Source organism: Pieris napi, chromosome 6 (genome assembly GCF_905475465.1).
Source record: "Pieris napi chromosome 6, ilPieNapi1.2, whole genome shotgun sequence".
Lineage (NCBI taxonomy): Eukaryota > Metazoa > Arthropoda > Insecta > Lepidoptera > Pieridae > Pieris > Pieris napi.
Genome location: NC_062239.1, coordinates 12,130,628 through 12,143,015, shown reverse-complemented (window position 1 = coordinate 12,143,015; position 12,388 = coordinate 12,130,628). Strand labels below are relative to the sequence as shown.

At 32.8% G+C, this 12,388-nt stretch overlaps 1 protein-coding gene across 2 annotated transcripts in view; it reads left to right on the top strand.

Annotated features, from left to right (window-relative positions):
• Positions 1-12,388, top strand: part of LOC125050348 (dipeptidyl aminopeptidase-like protein 6) — a 142,052-nt gene that overhangs the window by 79,567 nt on the left and 50,097 nt on the right. For both annotated transcript variants that reach the window (XM_047650118.1, XM_047650117.1), the window contains exon 4: positions 12,145-12,239. In XM_047650118.1, the coding sequence (XP_047506074.1) occupies positions 12,145-12,239 (95 nt within the window). The remainder of the gene's footprint in view (positions 1-12,144; positions 12,240-12,388) is intronic.

Sequence of the window (12,388 nt, the reverse complement as noted above, 5' to 3'; positions counted from 1 at the left end):
CAATTCTTTCAAATTAATAAGCCCACTACCGAATATATCCATCTCCGGATAAATTTAATCCTTTATAATCGCGAAGAATTAAAAAGAGAGGTGCCTGAACTCCTGCGTTGGTTTTTGTAGCTGGAATTTGGAAAATTTTGCTGATATTAGGCCTTGGGAATGAGTAAGGGTTATGTTAATGACCTGTAAGTGGTCACTGCTCAGTATATTTTTTAGCAATTCATACAAGAACGAGCACCGGCTAAAGATCTCCGATCGTACAGTGATATCACATTTAATTTCTTAACTCGCTGATGGTGTCTATTAGAAAATCCTGAACTAATGATAGCGAGCTAGTGAAGGCTAATTAATAAGTTTACAAATATAAATATTACAAAAGGATTACGAAGCCAAACCCTAATTACAAGACATAGACAATATTTCGTACAACGCTCATCTATACGTAGAAGCACGTTTGAGTTTCCCTCCGCTATTGACATTCCCAGCTGAATCTCGTCGTTTCTCGTAAAAACAGCTGGAAGTGGAACTCCTCCCATCCTTCTTTAGACAGTATAATATGTGTTCTTAATAGTACGGGAGGTAGCAACGTTTTCGAGAAAGAATTTCAGGTCAGCTGATTTTGTGATATGTCTTCCTTCTTGCACTTCCGGTTAGAGTCTGGGCAATCTGGCTGGCGGTAGCGGTTGCGTTCATTAGTGCGCATCCTATCTGTCCAGGTAATAATCCTGGATTTTAAAAGCATTTTAAGAAGCGTAATTTTTAATTTTTCGTTTTTAAATACGTCTACCTGACATACTTTTTTTATGGCCAGACATTTTTCACGTTGCTAACTATGTGCCAGACGCGATTTTAAGTTTTATTTTTATAAAAATTTCAAAGCATTTTAGAATGTCTGTAATTTTAATATTATGTTATTTAAATATAAGAAAAACTGAAAATGAATTTGCCAGACATTAATTCGATTGTTAAGTCTTGAATTAAAATGATAAAGTATTGCAGTATGATGAAGCATTGCATTTTAAGAAGCGTAATTTTTGATTTTTCCTTTTTAAATACGTCTACCTGACATACTTTTTTTATTGCCAGACATTTTTCCCATTGTTAACTATGTGCCAGACGCGATTTTAAGTTTTTTTTTTTATAAAAATTTCAAAGCATTTTAGAATGTCTGTAATTTTAATATTATGTTATTTAAATATAAGAAAAACTGAAAATTAATTTGCCAGACATAATTCGATTGTTAAGCCTTGAATTAAAATGAAAAATTATTGCAGTATGATGAAGCATTGCATTTTAAGAAGCGTAATTTTTGATGTTTCCTTTTTAAATACGTCTACCTGACATACTTTTTTTATTGCCAGACATTTTTCACGTGGCTAACTATGTGCCAGACGCGATTTTAAGTTTTATTTTTATAAAAATTTCAAAGCATTTTAGAATGTCTGTAATTTTAATATTATGTTATTTAAATATAAGAAAAACTGAAAATGAATTTGCCAGACATTAATTCGGTTGTTAAGTCTTGAATTAAAATGATAAAGTATTGCAGTATGATGAAGCATTGCATTTTAAGAAGCGTAATTTTTGATTTTTCCTTTTTAAATACGTCTACCTGACATACTTTTTTTATTGCCAGACATTTTTCCCATTGTTAACTATGTGCCAGACGCGATTTTAAGTTTTATTTTTATAAAAATTTCAAAGCATTTTAGAATGTCTGTAATTTTAATATTATGTTATTTAAATATAAGAAAAACTGAAAATGAATTTGCCAGACATTAATTCGATTGTTAAGTCTTGAATTAAAATGATAAAGTATTGCAGTATGATGAAGCATTGCATTTTAAGAAGCGTAATTTTTGATTTTTCCTTTTTAAATACGTCTACCTGACATACTTTTTTTATTGCCAGACATTTTTCCCATTGTTAACTATGTGCCAGACGCGATTTTAAGTTTTATTTTTATAAAAATTTCAAAGCATTTTAGAATGTTTGTAATTTTAATATTATGTTATTTAAATATAAGAAAAACTGAAAATGAATTTGCCAGACATTAATTCGATTGCTAAGCCTTGAATTAAAATGAAAAAGTATTGCAGTATAATGCTTATAGTACGAGCATAAAAATGTCTGGCAATAAAAAAAGTATGTCAGGTAGACGTATTTAAAAAGGAAAAAATAAAAATTACGCTTCTTAAAATGCAATGCTTCATCATACTGCAATAATTTTTCATTTTAATTCAAGGCTTAACAATCGAATTATGTCTGGCAAATTCATTTTCAGTTTTTCTTATATTTAAATAACATAATATTAAAATTACAGACATTCTAAAATGCTTTGAAATTTTTATAAAAATAAAACTTAAAATCGCGTCTGGCACATAGTTAGCAACGTGAAAAATGTCTGGCCATAAAAAAAGTATGTCATGTAGACGTATTTAAAAACGAAAAATTAAAAATTACGCTTCTTAAAATGCTTTTAAAATCCAGGATTATTACCTGGACAGATAGGATGCGCACTAATGAACGCAACCGCTACCGCCAGCCAGATTGACCAGACTCTAACCGGAAGTGCAAGAAGGAAGACATATCACAAAATCAGCTGACCTAAAATTCTTTTTTTTCAAACGTTGCTACCTCCCGTACTATAAGCGGCGGTTAAATAGACATCTCCTGGAGAAACCCTCTAATAGGCCACATCTCACTTAACATCAGGTGGTAGCCAATCATCTGTCCAGTTCTGTATAAAAAAAAACCTAAGAGAGAACCAAAGAAAAAATATCAAGATTGTTCGGGCCCAGCACGATGCACATTCTAGCCATTACGTTTAGTGGAGCGTAGAACCCTACAGATCTTAGATCGGAGATACAAAATATATGCATGCGGTCTTTTGCAATTTCTAGGAACAATGTTCAATTTAAACAAGGTAGGTGAGTCCATCGTATTGCTGCACGGTTAATAAAGAAACATAGCAACCAGCAAATCCCTACGCCAATATAGTGGCTTTAATTTGTAGTGCTGTAGACTATGCGAGAGAGTTTTTACTATATACGCTACATTCGCTATATATAGTGTTACGAAGACGGGTTGACTGCAATGTTTTTCCACTAGTTAGAGAACTTTTCAGCAGGCTGAAATGTGATTTCTGACCGTTTCAGGAGAGGGTTAATCACATATTAGAGAATGGTAATTTACAGAATGTTACCCTAGTTTTCAGGAGACTGAAACATGTTTTCAGGCAGTTTCAGACAAGTATAGTCTAGTGGTACACTTTTCAGGCGTTTTCTATCCGTCGGGGATCGGCTCTTAACAATAGTAAAAACTAGTTCTTGCATCCTCTTAATAGCAAAGATTCTTTCGGCCAGGTTTGTCGTAGTAGTCTGCCCATGTGCAGAGCGCAATTTATACAATTATAATAAATAGCTTAATTTGAATATTTTTTAATAGATAATTGGTAAAATAATATGCGATTTCATCTGTTTTAATTATAATTATTATTTGTTTAGGCTTGGGCCTAACAAATGTGAAATGTGCTTCAAGATAAACATTTACCGTATAAATTTGACGATTATTTTAATGATCCTAATCCTTGGGATTGATTTGCTCCAGTTCAAATATTTATAGCTCTGCCTTAAAAACAATTTGTATGACTCAAAACATGGCTAAAAAGTGGCGGAGAGTTTCTTGCTTGTTCACAAAATTTATCACGATAATTGTCATGTATTTTAGAATAGATAGCTTATAACAATAACTATATATGACGGGGTGTACGTGTAAATTACGAAAATCGGAATAAAGACAGAAATCGCATATTCTTCTATCACATTTATACAAGCACAAAATAGAATTTAACAGTCGCAATAAATATTAGTTATTACCAGAATTGTTTTACAACACAACACGTATTCACTGGCGACAAAAAGTCGGCAAAAAATATATGGAACAGACAAAATCTGGCCGATTGTTATCTCCTAGTCGTGAATTTCACCGTCACGCTTAATGTGTGGAATAAAAAATATAACTGTGTTGTTAGTATCATTTAACCAAACTCATTCGATTTTGATGATGATTCGAACACCGACTGCTTTCTGATTGGTCAAATACAGATTTATTAAATAATATGCTTAAATTGAATTTAAATATTAAATACATTAGAATTTAAATATTTTAAACCATTTTATAACTAGAGAGAACAAGGGTAGGAAATTAAACACTCTAATAATTTACTTGATTCACTTCTTTCAATTCACTACACACTACATTCTACAAAAACTATACCTACTACTAAAGTTAAACAAAGAATGTCCATGAGCATGTGTTCTTTTATATTCTATTCCCTACTCCGACTCGACCATCACATATCGGTCGGATGTTCGACGTAAATTTGTAAACAACAGCAGATGCGCGGTTATGGCCATATTCTTAAGAATATGTTTATATATTTCATGAAAATGTTTAGAATGTAATTAAATCAATATTATAAGCTATTATAGTCATGTTAGTTATTTCGACTATGTATTTGCGTGTTGTTCCCACGAGAATGTGCGTGCTCCTATTTCACCATGCCCCCTGCTGATAGAGGACAAATCTTTGTTTTTAATTTATTTTATTATTATTTATAACTTAAGATGTTATGTGGAACATGGTGTAATGGTTGCAGCTCCTTACAAACGTTGTGTAAAACAAATCTTGGCGATTAAAAAGAGTGGCGGAGAGTTTGTTGCCAGTTCTTTTCCATTCTACGCCCTTGATTTGAGAACTGACAGTAAATGTAAAATTAGAAGCATTTAATGTCTATTTCTTTTTTGACGTTCATAAGTGTACATTGTGTTACCTTTTTTAATAAATGATTTTGACTTAACACCATACTAAAGATGACCGTAAAATCATCTGAATAAATTCCCAAACTCATTTATCTTCAGCTGATAATGATCTTCGTTTTTGTGTCGAAGATATGCCAGTTTTCAGATTTAGGTTTGCTTGGCTCATTTTATTATAAATTCAACTTTATACTTAAAATGGCATCCCGCTGGGGAAAAGCGCTAGCGAACCAACTGGCATTAATTATTCAGTTTGCTACTTAACCTTTATTTGGCCCAACTTTTCCGGCAACCATTAATTGGTACATTTACCCAGTCCGCTGAATTTTGCTCACTTTTTAAACTGTAAAAGTATTTTAGTTTTATCTAACTTTTAAAACGAACCAACTTTGTACATTGCGCGTACTTATTAGTATATAACCCTGACAGCGTAATAGGAAATCGCGATGTAGTAGTATTCTTGTAAAACAATTTTGTTGAACCATTAAAAACTACGAATTTAATGAAGTTATTTAGTTACATTTTTTAAGACAATTGAAGCAAAGGTACTACTTATTATGGATTTGATAAATCATTATAAATTTCACACTACAGAAATCTCCGCGTTATAGGGGTGACGGAAATCGCGTAATACGAAAATACGTTATAGGGTTACCGCGTTATAGGGAACTGTACCTGGAATTGAGTGGCTGAGGTTAACACGTGACCCTAAGCATTTTGTAAATTTATGTATTCCATCTTTGGATATATTTTTAGTATATTTTTAAATATATAATTTATGTTAGGTGTAGGATTACATTTTTTTTTAAACTTCAACTATCTTCAACCAGCCTCTTGGCTTTTATCAGATTTCATGATTTTGAGGCATGAGAAATGCAAATTCAATAATTTGTTTTCCCTCCGTAACTCGAAAACTATCAAACTGCATAAATAAATTACATTTACTTATTATTCATACAAAACTTTATTAAAACCTGTATTTTATACGTTCAAGTCACGACCTATTTTTTCCAAATGGCAGTCGATTGAATAAACTGCATTGCGTATTTTGTTTTTGGGATTCCGTTTGACACTAATTTAATAATTGATTTATCTCGTTAAACGTATACTGTAATCAATAAATGTATTTTATTTCGTGTATATTCAGGGTAAAAATTGTGAATCCACTTTTCATAGGACAGGTGGCGAAAAGGCATCATGCGCTTTCTGGACTGGTCACAATTGTGTTTCCGGCCTTTGTGAAGTGTTAATAATAATAATAAAAGCCTTTATCCAGATAGAAAATTTTACATAACTTTAAACTTAAACTATTATCACAAGTGAGTCGGTGACACCGACAACTCATCTGTTTGCCCAATTTTGGCAAAGGCCTCCTCCATTTCTTTCCACTCTGGTCTGTTCTGAGCTTTCCTGGTCCAAATTTTCCCAGTTACGGATTTTATTTCGTCTTCCCTTCGAAACTGTCTACCTCGTTTTCTTTTCTTATTTCTTGGGTACCAATATATGATCTTTTTGTGAAGATACGAAGTGTTCATATAGAGATTATATGAAGTGTTAGATATACGAGTAATTTAACTAAATGTTTTGAAGCTTTCATTGCTGTACTGGTATGCTATGAAAAATTTGTTTCTCTGTGTATGCCAAACCGTCGAAAATAGGCGAATCTGATAAATATAGTAGACAAAACTGGTTTTGTTTCTAGCACTTGCTACTAGAAGAAGCCTTTTTCCTACTACAAAATCTTCAAATTACAATACCAATATTCTTCTTCACTTGCGAATTGACCATTAAATTTTCTTCAAAGTGTCCATCATACCCACAACCTCTGAAACAAATGAATGAGAGCACTGAGCCAGATAAGATATTTAAAAAAACGTGTGGCACTCGGGGACTGCCGCGGTAAAGCTATTGCATTTTTTTTTTCAACTTGCAATAATTATAATTATTTATTTATGCAGTATTTTTTTTTCTTTAATATTAATTCCAGTTTTTTCTTTGATAAATTAATTCAATATACCACTCTACCAGACTCAGACTAACTCACCTATATAGTCTGTCTTACTCTAACGCGCACCGGCTGCACTGATCTCGTCAGAGAGATGTGAATACGCAGTATGCGTTCTGTCCCGCTCTAACGCGCAAGGTGTTTTTCGTTACGGAATTTCTGGATTCTGTCTCCACGCTCGAGGCCCGCGATAGAAGCTATGCAATAGCTTAAAATAGCCTGTATTTGAGTACTACATAAGTCCATGTTTAACATCAGTACACAACATCTGACGGAGTGAAGGATTCCTCCTGTTCCACTTGCCACCATTTTCCAATCCTTCCCCGCTATCCTCTCTTTGGTCTCCCTATCTACTATTATTTGTTATGTGATATATACAAGAAGTAGGAATAGACTTGCTTTTCCAGGTTTCAGACTTCATAAAACTCACTCATTTATGGGGAATTGTATACAGATATATAAAAGAATTCTAGATCATGTAACCAAACTTCCGTAACATAAGTTTAAACTTAACATTAAGGTAACCCTAATGAAAAAGCATATTACAAAGTTCAGGAATATATAGATGATAAGAATGTGTGAGAATGTCACTATAAGATGCCGCGAAAATTTGACATGCATAAGTGTACAAATTGTACCTTAATGAATAAATGACTTGATGAAAAAACTGTTTTTAACGGATTTAAGTTATGTATTATTATAAATTTACAATTATTTAACATAATTTTGAATTTATCCGACGTTTCGCGTGCTTTACAGCGTGCGTGGTCACGGAGACTGAAGACAAAAGGTGTTGAATGTCAAAAAGTATCACAGCTGCAGAGATATAGATACATAACTTTAATCCGTTAAAAACAGTTTTTTCATTAAATGTGTAAAGGTTATGTCAATCAAAGACAATATTAAATGACTTGAATTTTTGGATAGAAAAAAGGTTTACATGAACAACCCAATACACGCATATTCAATTCACTCGATTGCATCGTAAACAAAAGAACCAACTATTTATTGCATTGTTGCTTTACCGGAATATATGAGACCTACGTGCTTTGGCCTTAATTCCAAAACGCCGGGAATTAATTAACTTTCGTCAGCCATTTGGAATCCACTATTACTAAAGTGTATAAATGAAGTGTTACGATTATGGAAATTTTAGTTATGTGAATTATTTAATTGGTTCGTTTATTTCGTATCGAAGCTTTTTAAAAGCTTTATTATTATTTAAGTTTCCTCTTTACATTGGTTATTTTTATTGGAATATTGACGTGACAACGTCTAATAAATCGATGAACGTCGGATGCACGCACGAAAAAGCATGGCCTTGTCCTGTTACGCTCATTGTCCCGTTATGATCATTGTCCTGTCACGCTCATTGTACGCTTGCGCCGCATCTATCTCTCTTCCACTAGATTGGCATATACGTCCGAGGATTCACTCTTTTGTATCCAAACCATACAAAATAGTGATAATTCAATTAAATTGATTGAATTTTATTCAATCTCATCTGCAATCATTTCATCAATGTTTTGTTATGACGTTTTCACGACTATCGTCCATTTTTTTAAATACCAATGTCTTTAAAACAATCTGTCACGTCAATGAAACGTTACGTCCCTAATTTACTAATAAGGATATTTAACATAATAAAGTGTCCAATAACACTACTTACAGTCTCTAATGGAATGGAAGACACTCCGTTCTTGGTTTCTATTTGTTCACTTAGCGATGTTTAGCACTTAAGATCTAAAATATCACATAAAACATATGCACATCAAAAAACTGGATGTTGTGTGAGCTTTTAATAATTGTAAGACAAAAATGGATCATAAATCGCAAATGGACAAAGTTTTTGATTAAGTACTCTTTTCGATTTATTATTGCTTTATATTATCCAAAACGGAAATTTTAAATTATAGTTTTCGTTATTGGTTCATAATTTTTCTCCTCTTTTGTGTTATTGTGATGTTATGTGTAGCCCTAGTGATACTACGTATAAGTACTAGTGGATCCACGGTATCAAATTGTCAATAATCGTAAGGAGACGGTGGGACACTTTAAGTTACTAAGAATTCAGATATAATCTAGACTTGAAAGATAGCAAACCGGTGCAGGTCTTCTTCCATACGACCTCCAACTAATCAAAGTTAGAGTGTACTCCTCCTTTAAAGGCCGGCAACGCAGCCACTAAAAATGAGTTTCCATGGGCTGCGATAACTCTTCAGAAGTCTCATTTATATAAAAAATTGGCATTTTCATTAACTTAAGTGCGAATTTCAACCCTGAAGTTTTGCTAACACATCTCGGTTTTGCACTCATATATTATTTCTAGTGACGCATTTTTGCTTCTACTATGAAAGAATGTAGTTATTATCGACATGTGTAAAACACAAAAAGCTGCTTTTAAAATCATGATCAAAAATATACACAAATAGTGTTAGCGCCATTGAATTGTCATAATATGCTATCTTGCTCGAATATCGATATTTATCTGCAATAAATCTTAAAATATCTCGTTAAATTACTATGTTATATACAAATTGCCGACCGATATTGGTAAAGTTACCAAAACTGTCGAAACAACACTATATTGTCCAATGTAATTGTTATTGAATCCCTTTTATGTCCCATAAAATTGTTACGGCACAAAACATTAAGAGAAATATTGTCATCGGAGTAATTTGCTCGTTAAATTTCATACTGTTTTCACGCTCTAACGACACTTTTAATTATTTTCGCTACAACGGCACTAATTAATAACTAATTGTCTTTTGCAGTATTTTGTTACGCTTGAATTGAATGGTTTCAGTTTGGATTTTACGCATAATTATTTTAGCTTGTACCTAAATTATCAGTAAAGCAAATAAATGTGTCCATCTCAAGCTGTCTGAGGAGAAACGAAACAACTTATTAGTTAATGTAAAAATAACATTTGAAGAAAACACTTTTTAACGGATTGAAGCTATGTATTATTATAAACTTATAATTATTTTACATAATTTTACATTTTTCCGACGTTTCGCGTGCTTTACAGCGTGCGTGGTCACGGTGACTGAAGACAAAAGGTGTTGAATTTCAAAAAGTATCACAACTGTAGAAAATGTTGTATTATCTGTATTTATTTTCCCGGAGTTGATATCGACTAAAAGATGAAAATAATTATAAGTTTATAATAATACATCCGTTAAAAATCCGTTAAAAAAGTGTTTCCTTTAAATATGTAAAAGTTATGTTAATAGAAGACTATACTAAAAATAACATCTTAAGTGCTACAACGATAGAATTAGCAGAATCAAAGCGAACACTTTTTGTAACTAATTTTATGTATTATTATTATTATTATTTTACTGTATGTTTATACTTATCACTATTACTATCACTGGTATCACTTAATATCAGATGAGCCGAGCCTAGTGCCTGTTAGCATATTACATAAAAAAATCATTAAAATTAATTAAAGGCATGGTTAAATTAATTTTAATGATTTTTTCATTTTATGTCACAATAATTAGTATGATTTCCAAATAAATTAAATGAAAAGTCTGAAGTAGTAACAATTGTTGTCTAACAATGACCAGTATAACACGAATATAGCCGCAGTTACATATTTTGCGAAATTCAAGATGGCGTTCAATTGCAGCTCCAAATAGCCGAATTACATTTAAATGTGCCAGTCCGGGCCCAATTCGAGTTCAATTAACCCGTACCACATACCAGTTCAAATAGGAATATCTTTTCGAGGACATTTGATCAATGTATTGTGTAATGAATTAATATTATAGAAGGGAATAATAATATCTGCTACTTTTATTGGTCCAGTGAATAGGCAACTGATACAATATAATTGAGATAAACACTTCACGACATTCCAAAAGAAATACACGAAAAAGATATGCATCAAAATGTGAGGACCTTAAAGTGGCCAGTGTAAGTTGATGTAAGCTTGATGGGAAGTTAGAAAATACATTTTCGGTTTCGCCAGAGTTTACAAAGAGGAGTTTATGTTATAAAGAGGAAATATTTGTATGTTAGTAGCTATTAAACTGACCAAACTTTACGATTTCTAAAGTTATTTTACCGTTAGTGTGCTATTAGTAATATGCGCTATATTTATTTGTGAAGTAATAATTCGTATAATAATACGTCCAGCATTATAGGGGTCGCGCTCTCTCTCTCTCTTCAGTCAGCAGCTCATGTCTGAACGTCGTGATCAGCAAGGAAGCATCTGGAGCGAACTATCTGTTTCCACCAGTTTCTGTGTGTGTGCTTTGATGAAATTATTGTGTGTTAATCTGATGTCTACAATCACAGGTTATATATGAGATATAAAACTTTTTGAAGTTTTAGGCGCGTTATGAAAAATTGATGAGAGTGAAATTTTACGATGCGCGCGCACCGTGACACAAAATTAACAGAATGAAGTTACCCACCCACAACATTCGAATAATAATATAATTTATGTTACACTTAATGTAAGAGAAAAATAATACATAATAATAATAATATAGCCTTTAAATTCCGAAACTCTGTCACTTTATATATCTGAACTTTAATATATTTTCACTCCAGTATATCTCGGAGTTCGGTTTGCCTCTTGGCAAAGGCCTCCTCTAACCCTTTCCACTGTTCTCTACCTTTTGCGACTCTTCTCCGTTGTAGCCTGCTGTTAGTTTCAGTTCGTCCTCCCATCTCTTGCGTGGTCGACCTCTTCTTCGTTTTCCGTCTCTGGGAGATCATGAAAACAACAGATTTCAGCAAGAAAATAAAGAGAAAAGTCTTTAACACATGTATCCTACCCTGCCTTACCTATGGCTGCGAAACTTGGGCACTATCTAACCAGCACAGGGATCTGATATCTATCACACTGCCAAAGAGCCATGGAAAGAAGCATGCTGAGCATAAGAAAATTAGATAAACAAATAAACGCAGACATAAGAGCTAGAACAGGTGTGACAGACATTCTCACTAAGATTGACCAAATGAAATGGAGATGGACGGGTCATTTGCTACGGAGCTCTCATGAAAAATGGAGCAAAATAGTGACGGAATGGTACCCTAGAGACGGAAAATAATACATATTTATTTATTTAATTTTTCAAATGTAAACTGAACTTTATTGACTATAATGACTCCTTTTCCAGTCTTTGATTATTTAATTGTAATTAATTATTTGCATGGAATCAAAAACTATTTTTAATAATGCCAAAGAAGTATAACTTCTTACGCGCGTACATAAGTTCACGCACCCTTTTTTTGTGTTAGATTGTATGTAAATTCCTTTATGTTGAATTTCTTAGTGATATTAATATACTTTATTTTCAGGTGATGAGTTCGTGTACCGCGACCCGTGGGGTGGTATCAGCCTCATGTTTGCTGCGAATCAGACGTCCAAAACCTTGATGCCAAACACGACATATGTAAGTATGAAATTCAGAATTTAAATCCACGCTATACACGCCGGGGTTCTATTAAACAAATTAATAATTTTAAATATCAAAAATCTAAATTAAAAACTATACAATGATGTCAGAGAAATAAAAGCGACTTTATTTCTCTCACTCTAGAC